Raw genomic sequence first — 10,680 nt, 5'->3', positions numbered from 1 at the left:
GGCAGCGCAGACCTGGTGGTGGCGAGCCCCTCCCCGGAGGCGCCTGTGGAATGTCCAGAGCCACGGTCTGCTCCTTGGGATGAGGATGCCTAATCCTAGAGCTGCATTCCAGGATAAGGTAGTTGGGGGTGGGGTGGGGAGAGGCTGTACCGGGGGAGGGGCAGGAAAGAGGGCTATAAGGGCTGCAGCCATGCGGGGCGGGAACCAGCCAGGCCATGGCGGAGGTCCCCGGAGCCCAACGTTCGGTTCTCACTGGCGGCCCAGAACCCCGGGACCCCCTGGATTGCTGGGCCTGTGCAGTACTCGTAACGGCCCAGAATCTACTGGTGGCTGTCTTCAATCTTCTCCTGTTGGCACTAGTCCTGGGGACCATCTTGCTACCCGCTGTCACCATGTTGGGCTTCGGCTTTCTCTGCCATTCCCAGGTAAGCATGGGGCCCCAAGGGGTATGCATGCATGTATGGTGGTGGTGTGGTGTCTTTGAGCCACAACCTCCCGACCTGGGCTGTGTCCCTCCGGGGCAGTGTGGCTCGCTGGGCTAGAGTCTGATGTCTCATATCTGCACAGTTCCTGCGTTCCCAGGCACCCCCTTGCACCGCCCATCTGCGGGACCCAGGCTTCACGGCCCTGTTGGTCACTGGATTCCTGCTGCTGGTGCCGCTACTTGTGCTTGCCTTGGCCACCTACCGCCGCCTCTGCCTGCGCCTCCGCCTGGCCGACTGCCTAGTACCCTACAGCCGAGCCCTCTACAGGCGCCGGCGCATCCCACAGCCGAAGCAAATCCCGGCCTCACCAGGGTCCCGGGCAGTTCCCACACCGGGAAAGGTCTGGGTTTGAGGTGCGTTGAATCAAGAATTCTGTCGATTGTTCTCCTGGTCGCGAAAGGACTTGAAGCCAGCCCAGGGATATTCTGCCCTGTGCTGCTCCTTACCACTGCCTGAGTCAGGTCTTGGCATCCCTTTGATGGAACAGCATCACCTGTGGACCCAGTGCTGGCGAAAATGCCCCAGAAAATCTCATTTGAATCCTGAAGGTTTGGGCTGGACCCTGCACATCTTCTTTCCCTCCCCAGCGTAAATAGGAGAGCTGGACTAAGTGCCTTCCTTTGCTGGTGCAGTTCCTCTAATTAATTTACGGGACTGAGGGACAGGGCTAGAGAAGACATCACAAATAATAAAAAATGTGTGGAATGAATGTGCTCTGTGAATACAGGGGCGATACGTATATATAATCGTTCTTGCCCAGGGCTCAGGAGCAGGGAACAAATCCCGGAGACTACAAATGGGCAGACCAGAGCATCCTGCCTCTCCCTTATCGCGTTAGCCCGTTCTTCCTGGTTAGACCCCAGAGTTCTGACCCTGACCCCGAAGTCACTTCTCCATTAATAGCACAGAGGGGGCCTTGCTTCAGCTGCCTACCCAGCTCCCCTTGGGGACCCGAGCCCGTTCTCTGACCCCAGCTTAAAGGAACTGAGTGTTGCCAGGCCGGGGTGGGAAACAATGGGTCTTCCGGAGCAGGATGACACCCCTCCCGCTACAATGCGGAGCAGCGGCGTGGGAGGGAAGATGCAGGGGCCCACCCTATGGCCTGCTGAGGGGGCGGGTTGAGGAAGCATCTGAACTCAGATAAACCTTCTTTCTCTCAGGGTAAGGGGGTGGTGTGCTATCCCTGCCCTGACATCGGACCCACACACAGACACGGGCCGCTTTGGTCATAGGGTTTAATGGTCTCAAAGGGAAGTGCGATTGTGGTCAGAGATACGGGGCTGCCGCCAGGCTCTCCCTTTGGACTTCAATAGAAACGATGTGATGTCCTGGTACCATGGCCAGACCCAGCACACGGGGTTCTCCCGCAGAAAATGAATCTGGAAAAAAGGGTCAGAGCATCAGAACGGCAGGTAATCATCAGTCTCGCCCCGGAAAATAAGGGGTGCACGGTAAGGCCCGCAAGAGGAAGTGCCCTGCGGTGAGTGTACGCCGCATTCCCGAGGAGGCGCGTTTTCCCGGGACACTGACCAGACGGCTTGAGGAATTCCTGCGCAGAGCCCAGGATGACATTACAGTCGCGATCGGTGCACAGGAAGCAGCCGACTAGTGTCCTTCCATCTGTCATACGGATGCGCATGGTCTTGTTGAGCAACGCCTCTAGCTGCTGCCGGGCACGCGCAGCCGGCGAGTCCTCCTGTTCCCCGTCAGAGTCCTGCTAGGGCCGGACACGATTTGAGGCGTGCACAGTCTCGGCTGCACGCCCGTCGAACCACAACTCCCAGCAGCCCCCGGGCTGCGGGCGGTGCCGCGAGGGCCGCTGGGAATTGTAGTTTTCTTTTCCATCCTCTCCACCCCGCCCCGCCCCTCCCCGCCCAAGGTCGCTCCCCGACTGCTCCTCCAGAACCCAAGCCCACGCTGACCCCGGCGCTGGAGCTGCTCTGACGCCGACTGCAACAGCCGTTCTCCTCTCGTAGCAGCATGGTCGGCCCAGCTCCGGCCATTGGCCCTGGGACCTCCTCGGGCCTTAAACTTCCTAAGAGCGTTTTGGGTCGGGTGTTCAGATCTCGCGAGTGCTCCCAGGCTCTTCCCTTTCGTGAGATCACAACTCCTCCGCGTCTCCGGGTCCGCCACTTCAGAGATCTCGCGAGACTTTATTTTTTCAGCCCAGGTTCATGGATGCCTACTAGGGTAATTACAAGAATATCGCGAGAACTTTACCTGAACTTTCTTACACGGCCTTTAGAAATGCCTGAAATTTGAAAACCTTCCATCCTGGTTTCCTGTTACTCCTAAATGACTCGTGTAGCCTAGACTCCACTCCCAACCGGATCGTCTTCACTTTCTGTAGGAAGGAGTTCAACAACACTATGCTCGGTGCCGGAACCAAGAATGTGTTTCCGGTGGACACAAGCAACCCGAACCCCGCCCTGCTGACGCAGGTTAACCTCGGCGGACGGTGGCCGGAAAAGGACAATGGTTTCCATGTTAGCCGCAAACGCACTCTGGGAAGCTCCTGAACCTGGTAGTTTTCAGACTGCCGTGGAGCAAGCAAGTAGCCAAAGCAGCCTTGTAGAACAGGAGCCATGATGCGCCGGGGCCTAGTGGCGGGGCCAGACTTTGACTATTTTCAGCGTCGGTATTACACGCCGTCCGAAGTAGCGGAGCACAACCAGCCCGAGGACCTCTGGGTGTCTTACCTGGGCTTTGTGTACGATCTGACGCCGCTGGTGCAGGAGTTCAAAGGTAGGGGGCGCGCGTGGGCGAGGGGCGGGGGAGCTGGTTTTGGCTCTTGGGCGCCCGGGTTAAACGGCCGCTCCCCCTCTGCAGGAGACCTCCTGCTGAAACCCATTCTGGAAGTTGCAGGCCAGGACATTAGTCACTGGTTCGATCCGAAGACCAAAGACGTAAGTTCTGTTGGAATGTGGGGCTGGGGGAGCGGCGCGGGAGAGCAGCGATAGGGTAGGGACGGCGGGGAGGAATAAATAACCAGAACCCGGCGTAGTGATTGCCCCCCGCCTCCCCGCTCTAAACACTCGCTTTTAAAGATTCGCAAGCACATAGATCCGTTGACGGGTTGCTTGAGATACCGCACCCCGCGGGGCCGCTTCGTGCACGTCCCACCTCCGCTGCCTCGCTCAGACTGGGCCAATGACTTCGGGAAGCCCTGGTGGAAGGGGCCGAATTACCAGGTGGGGCGGCTGTCTGCCAGGACCCGGAACATCCGTATTATTAACACTCTTACGTCGCAGGAGCACACACTGAAGGTGAGATCTGGTGTCTGGGGACAGGCTAGTGGGAACCCGAAATCACTCTGGAAGCTGTGTTTCTTCCTTTCACATTGTCATGACAGAGGAAAGCAAATGACCCAGGTTCCCAGGGTTGGAAATTCTAGAAGTATGTTTGGATCACAGCTACCAGTCTCCTTCATAGGTCCAGGCCAGCACATCTTGGAAGGGCATCTATGCTGTTACAGACAGCAGCGGGACTCTTAGTTTAGTGAACTGCAGGTGACTGGCTTTGACTCTGTTGAGCCATTTGTTTGTTAGAAGTGGTAGGACTCTGGTGTCTTTATTGTGTGCTGGAGCCTCAACTTTACTTCTCTGGGACTATGGGGTGCCTGAAGGGTACTATCTGCTAATGGGGCACTCTGATTCAAGCTCTGCGGTTTAGGGGAACTGATTCACTTCTGGTATTCCCCCCAGTTTCCTTAGAGAAAATCCTAAAGAAGCTAGGCACAGGGCCCTTCTCCTGGCCTTTGGGGAGTGTGTGTGTATGTTCCATACAGAATTCTAGAGGTGAATGCTTGTGTGTTCTTTAGGTGGGGGCTCTGGAATCAATGTGGGAAATCCTACACCGATACCTCCCCTATAATGCACATGCTGCCAGCTATACGTGGAAATATGATGGGAAGAATCTGAACATGGATCAAAACCTGGAAGAAAATGGGATCCGAGACGAAGCAGAAGAGTTTGACTATCTTAATTTGGATAGCACACTTCATATCCCTGCAGTACTGCTCTACTTCAATGATGACCTCACAGAGCTTTAGCAAAGGAGATGTGCATGTAGACATATTTGGGTTTGCCTCTTTCTGTGCCTTGAGGTAAAGAGGCATGGGTCTGTAGGGCCTGGCCTAGACCTCTATTGCCCTCTGGAAACTGGCCTATGGTTCTTGTACCCTTCTGAAATGTAAGGACCCTTATCCCTAGCGCCTCTATGATTTGCTCAGAGAATATTAGTGGGGATACTAGGAGAGAATTAATCCCTATAAATGATAGGAAGAGACCTAGGGTATTTCAGTTGGATTGTGTAGAGGAGGTAGATTTCAGGCAGAACTCTTTAATAGTAAGAGAAAGACACATGGGAATGAAGGGATGGAAGAGCTTTTTGAGATGTTTGCAGGAAGATGGGGTTTACAAAGACAGGATCCAGAAATTCCTATCACCAACTATGGTTGGTTGGTCAATTCCCTTTCTAAAGGTGGTTGGCAGGAAAAGTGAATGGCTATCAGTCAATTCAGGATAGAAATTATGCTGAGAGTTTTATGCATCCTATAGGTGAATGAATGCTGGTAATGCTGTTTCACAGACAGTTCCTTAGGAGTCTAGAGAGGTTCAGTAGCACAAAAGCACATTAGAAACCTAAGAGCCACAATGCAAATCCACAAGCCTGCCCAACTTTGAAAGTCAGGCTCTTTTCAGTGTAAAGGGACATCCTCAGTAGTTTCACCCAATGCTAACATTTCTGATGGCTGCTCTCAAACCATGTTTTTGGTATGTGAGCTTGTCCTAGGCTTGCTACACAATGGGGAATGTAACCTATTGTGTTGTCAACATTTACTCTATTGAAGGGAGTTAATTAGCAGAGCTCTAGGGACAGAGGCAGGGAGGCTGGATTTCAGCCAAGCATTAGCTACGAGGCCGCTTCTTTGTTAATGTTACAGTAAGATTTCTGACTGGGGGCAACAAGATAGATATTTACTGACTCCAGGAAAAGCCAGAATAGGAAAGGGCCTGTAGATCAGGACACTGTAGTGAGGGACCCAAAAGGGGGTACTTTCTTTTTCCTTTTCTCTCACATTTACAGAAGCAAGGAAAACAGGGTTGACTTGAAAAGATGGTTGACTCTAAAGAGCAGGCTTGTTGGCTAGATTTGGTTCCCTTAATCCTTAGCAGGGGAGGGGAATTAAGAATAACGGATAAATTGAGCCAGGCATGGTGACTTGAATCCCAGCACTGGGGAGGCAGAGGCAGGCAGATCTCCAGGAGTTCGAGACCAGCCTCGTCAACAAAGTTAGTTCTAGGATAGCCAGAGCTGTTACACACAGAAACCTTGGCTGGGGTGGGGGTGGGAGGTGAGGTGGTGACGACACACAGATGGACTGATGGACAGACCCAGAATAAGTGATGTTGACTTCCCTGCTGCAGCAGCAGCAGCAGCAGCAGCGGCGAACACAAATCAAGGAATACCTCTTCCCAGCTGTGGCCTCAGGCTCCAGTGGAGGGTAATGTGATTTCCATGAGACACTGGGTGGGCTGCATTGTTTCCTGAGGGTAACTGTGGGACCAACCCTGTTGATTTCAGCGGTTTCTGAATCCACTAATGCTAAGGACTTTCACATAGTCTCCTGCAACCTAAAAATCCATACATTGTTTGGATCAGCCAATCACGATGTTTAGTCGTCTCTGAAATGACCTTATGTGTATTTTTTTTTGCTGTTGTTTCCAAGACAGGGTTTCTCTGTGGCTTTGGAGCCTATCCTGGAACTGCTCTGTAGACCAGGCTGGCCTCAAACTCACAGAGATCCGCCTGCCTCTGTCTCCAAGTGCTGGGATTAAAGGCATGCGCCACCACCACCTGGCAACCTTCGGTGTATTCTTTTTTATTCTTCTAAGTCCTAAACTATTTGAGCACCAAAGGCATGTTCCTCTCATGGCATCCTCAGGACATGCACTTCTGGGATGCACTTATTTTGCCCAAACTTGTCTCTCTTCCAAAGCATCCTTTTATGGGGAGGCGGGGTCTTACTCTGTTGGAACTCATAGAGATCCACCTGCCTACTTCAGAACTTGTTAGAAACACACTCCTTTCCCTACATGCCTAAGCTCTCATCAATTCTGTCCCTAAAATCTTTGGAATCTGTTTTTGTGTAATAAAATAACCTTTGTCTCAGTATTTTTCCATTTCGACTTCTGCCTTGACGAATGTAAACGTTTTACTTTCTGCCTCAGATCTTCAGTAGGGTTTTCACAATTTTGGAATAAAGCTCTAAATTCAAGAAGCCTTGCATAAGTCAGGCCCTGCCTTCCTTGCAAATGTCCTTCCCTAGCAGTCCTCTTTGTCCCGTGACCTGTACATCCTGGGTGGCCTTCTGATCATGAAGTCTCTTATTGCATCACTTAAAACAGAAAGTGTTCTCCCAGCTTTCCACTGCACCCTTCTACTTTCCAGTGTTCTTATTATCACTATAGGATGATGTGAGTGGACTCCAATGCCTGGCTGCTAGAATGTAAGCTCGTAAGGGCAGGTCTCATTCACTGCTGTATTCTCATTACTGAGCACATAGCTGCTGCCCAATAAATGTGACCAAATGAACTCAGGTATCAAGGAATTCATCTGTCTGTAATAACTAGTGGGTGTAACATTGTGTCCTGAAGGCAAAGTGGGACTAGGAGATAGTAGGATGCCCAGCCCTGTGCCTAGATCTCCACCCTTAAATTTTTCTTTTTTCTTTTCTTTTGCTTTCTTTTCTTTTTTCTTTCTTTCTTTTTTTTTTTCCAAGACAGGGTTTCTCTGGCTTTGGAGGCTGTCCTGGAACTAGCTCTTGTAGACTAGGCTGGTTGAACTCAGAGATCCACCTGCCTCTGCCTCTCCAGTGCTGGGATTAAAGGTGTGCGCCACCATCACCTGGATCCACCCGTAGATTTTTTTGTTGTTATTGTCGTTTGTTTTTTTCTTCCACAGAGTCAAGACTCCAGATTACTCTGCAGACTCTGGCACCAGAGATAGTTGGGGGTAATACACCTGTGATTTCCCCTGTGGCCACCAGGTGGCTCTAATGACTAAAGAGTCAGGGAGAGAGGAACGTGAAACCCAACTTCAAAGAAGTGGTAATGGACACACGCCTTTAATCCCAGCACTCAGGAGGCAGAGCAGGTGGATCTCTCAGAGTTCGACGAGGCCAGCCTGGTCTACAGCCAAGGCTATTACACAGAGAAACCCTGTCTCAAAAAAAGCTTTTTAATTAGAAAAAAATAAAAGCCACTAATGAGGCAGATGACTGGTTAAGAATGCTGACTGCTCTTCTAGAGATCAGGGTTCCATTCCCAGGACTCACATAGTGACTAACAGCCGTCTGTAACTCTAGCTCTAAGGCTCTGACACCTTTTCTTCAGCGAACACACACACACACACACACACACACACACACACACACACACACACACGAATCTCGAAGTCATCGTGGGATGACATGAATAGTGGACTTGAGCAGCTGCTGGGATTAAAGGCGTGCTCCACTATCACCCACAAGCCTGCTTTTTTTTTTTTTTATATATATATGCATCTCAGGACTGCTGGCCCAGGAGTGGCACTCCCAGGGGACTGGGGCTTCCAACGTCAGTCATTCATTAAACAATATCCTACAGACTTGCCTGTTGTGTTTTCTAAACTCAGGCTTCTCTTCCTAGATAGTTCTAGCTTGTGTCAAGATGGTAAAACAACCAGGACACATAGCTCAAAAGGAGTTTTTACTAAAGAAGATGGTGGTGAAAGAGGGGAGACTGTGAGAGCGGCAACAGGGACAATGAAGACACATGAGTTTTGCTCATCTGTTAAGACCTGTTACTTAGCTTGTTACAGGCTTTCCAGTAGCTGCTGTCTTGTTCTAAGACTACATACTTGACGTGAGGAATATGTGACTGTAAGCTGAGAGGTAGGAAGCAAACAGAACATGGGTGTAGGGTACAAGTCCTTTTGTGGTGACGGATTGTGTCTGCTGAAAGTAGATGGGGTGAGAGACAGAATGCTAAGAGTGGCCGACCTCAGTCACCTCCATCAGCTTCAAAGGACTCAGCTGGCACTTTTCTACAAGCTGCTTGTGATACACTTCACTGGGGATAATAAGCATATATTCCTTGTAGTTAAAATACCAAGTATTGTATAGAAAAGGGTTCCATACCTCATGGTAAGTCACCTGGATATCTTGAAACTTTCTGAATACGTGTGTGTGTGTGTGTGTGTGTGTGTGTGTGTAATTTCCAACAGATTCCCCAAAGATTCCAAGCACCTGCCTAAAATAGTAGTTACACTCATACAAAAATAACAAAACTTTAAAAGCCTCAAATGTAACTAGCAAACGGGCAGCCTGGCACCAGTCTTCATGATTTATGTCAATCCATATCATATTTACTGTGTTCCCCTGGCAGAAATTTCAAAGTGTTAATCTTTGGCATTAATGACAGGTCTGAAGTATTTCACTGCTGTCCTGGAGCTTTTTTGACCTGGCTGTGCCTTGTAGCTGCAGGGGGTGTCTAGCTCTTTTTTTGCTGGAGACTATACAGCCTCAGTTGTGACATCTGGGTAACTTTGATGCTCCAGCTCTAGAGCTGCATCTGCAGAGTGTACACCGTTGTGTTGTTATTAGGAGAACAGCCACTTTATGATAGGTCGACCAGAAAGCATTGTTTGAAACCCTTGTCTTGGAGATGAAAACTTCAAAGTACAAACAGATAGGAAAAGCATCGGATATGGACATTTTAGGCACACGGGAAACACTATAAAACAAAGCTGATGTGTGGAGTGAGTGAGAGGAGACCACTAAAGTGGGGATAGGAATAAAGCAGACAGATAAGGAACAAGGTTTTAGTCTGCCAGAATCATGTCTCTTTCTTGCCCAGAGCGGTGCCATCTAGTGCCCCCTGAGAGCTATTGTTTAGTGGGAACTCAGCTGTCACCTGTATCCCCAGTAACCACATAATGCCTGACATAGAATTTTAACAAATAAATGCTTATTTCAAGAATGAACAGTATGGGGATGAAGAGATGGCTCAGCAGTTTAGAGAACTTATTGATCTTGCAGAGGACCCAGGCTTAATTCCCAGTAGCTGCATGGTAGTTTACAAGCATCTATAACTCCAGTTCCGGGAGACATGATGCTCTCTTCTGGCCTCTGAGGGGACAAGGCACACAGGTGGTGTACATGCATACATGTAGGCAAAACACTCATACATACAAGTAAAAAATTTGAAAATTTTAAAAAAGAATGAAATTACACACAACTCCCACTTTTAAGTCCATGTGAGCCCAAGTCAAGTGTCCCTTCCTACCTAATCACCACCACTGAAATTTGTGTGGTAAGTAACTTGTGCACTATTAGACCAACCTGGCCCTTTTACTGGGCAGTGGGGAGGATGACTGCTTAGACTTGTCCGTATCAAAGCTGGCTGTTCAAGTTAACTACAAAGATTTTATTTATCCACATAACCAGAGGTCTGCAGTTAGTGAAACCATGATTCTACCAGATCATCAGAGTCATAAGTGTCTTCTCTCCCCTTTTAATCCCCATCCCATCAACGTTTTGGCTACACTGTTTCTAGCCTGTATTTCAGGCAATGTGGGACAGAAGAAAGGACAGTGCCTATATCAAGAAGGCAAGATTTCAACATTTTTAGCAAACCTATGCTTTGGAATTTTGTTGTTATTGTTTTTGAGACAGGGTCTCACTGTGTAGCTCTGACTGACTGGAGCTCTCCATATAGATCAGGCTGGCCTTGACTCACAAGCCCCTCTCAACTATGCTTCCTGGGTGTTGGAATTAAAGTCATCAGCCATCCTAGCCCAGCCATGGGACTAGGTTTTATTTATGGGAAGTGAATTACATTGCAGAGGTACAAAGGAATCTGGGACAGTATTTTATGATACCCTAAACAAAAGAATGGACACTGAATAGGAACCAATGAAATCTTCCATTTACCAACAGTATAAAATGTACTACGCATCCATTTGTTAACAAAGATAACTTGTACTCTATGTCTGTTCCAGGTATTGGGGTTGTAACGATGAATGAGAAAACATTCCCACTTTACTTGGGTTTACACTCTAGTGGGGTGAATAAGTGGAAGAGATCATTTGTCTTTTTAAAGGTTGTATTACATTCTTATTTATGTGTAATGCCTAGCTATAGACATGGGTT

The 10,680-nt window shown here is 49.3% G+C and overlaps 3 protein-coding genes across 4 annotated transcripts in view; 2 read left to right on the top strand and 1 right to left on the bottom strand.

The window, feature by feature from the left end:
• The first annotated feature begins 17 nt into the window (after positions 1–17).
• Positions 18–1,368, top strand: Kdm6b (lysine demethylase 6B). Its single transcript, XM_027427033.2, has 2 exons — positions 18–425; positions 568–1,368. The coding sequence occupies exons 1-2, from the start codon at positions 216–218 to the stop codon at positions 835–837; spliced, it is 480 nt and encodes a 159-aa protein (XP_027282834.1). The 5' UTR covers positions 18–215; the 3' UTR covers positions 838–1,368.
• Positions 1,369–1,703: 335 nt separating this feature from the next.
• The window catches only part of LOC103159087 (N-alpha-acetyltransferase 38, NatC auxiliary subunit), a 28,056-nt gene continuing 19,079 nt past the window's right edge, over positions 1,704–10,680 (bottom strand). Inside the window, exons 3-5 of one of the 2 annotated variants that reach the window (XM_035447828.1) lie at positions 2,408–2,670; positions 2,016–2,199; positions 1,704–1,864 (exon numbers count right to left, since the gene is read on the bottom strand). In XM_035447828.1, coding sequence (XP_035303719.1) covers positions 1,752–1,864; positions 2,016–2,199; positions 2,408–2,488 — 378 coding nt within the window. In that variant the 5' untranslated portion in view covers positions 2,489–2,670 and the 3' untranslated portion in view covers positions 1,704–1,751. Of the gene's footprint in view, positions 1,865–2,015; positions 2,200–2,407; positions 2,841–10,680 lie in introns of those variants that run through there. The other variant, XM_027427034.2, reaches the window with a different exon arrangement.
• LOC100755925 (cytochrome b5 domain-containing protein 1) lies at positions 2,936–7,087 on the top strand. Its single transcript, XM_027427032.2, has 4 exons — positions 2,936–3,230; positions 3,315–3,391; positions 3,533–3,751; positions 4,306–7,087. Exons 1-4 carry the CDS (start codon positions 3,071–3,073, stop codon positions 4,534–4,536), a joined length of 687 nt encoding a protein of 228 aa, XP_027282833.1. The 5' UTR covers positions 2,936–3,070; the 3' UTR covers positions 4,537–7,087.

Source organism: Cricetulus griseus, chromosome 7 (assembly GCF_003668045.3).
Source record: "Cricetulus griseus strain 17A/GY chromosome 7, alternate assembly CriGri-PICRH-1.0, whole genome shotgun sequence".
Taxonomy (NCBI): Eukaryota; Metazoa; Chordata; class Mammalia; order Rodentia; family Cricetidae; genus Cricetulus; species Cricetulus griseus.
The sequence above is the reverse complement of the archived record's forward strand: the minus strand, read 5'-3'. Positions and strand labels throughout refer to the sequence as shown.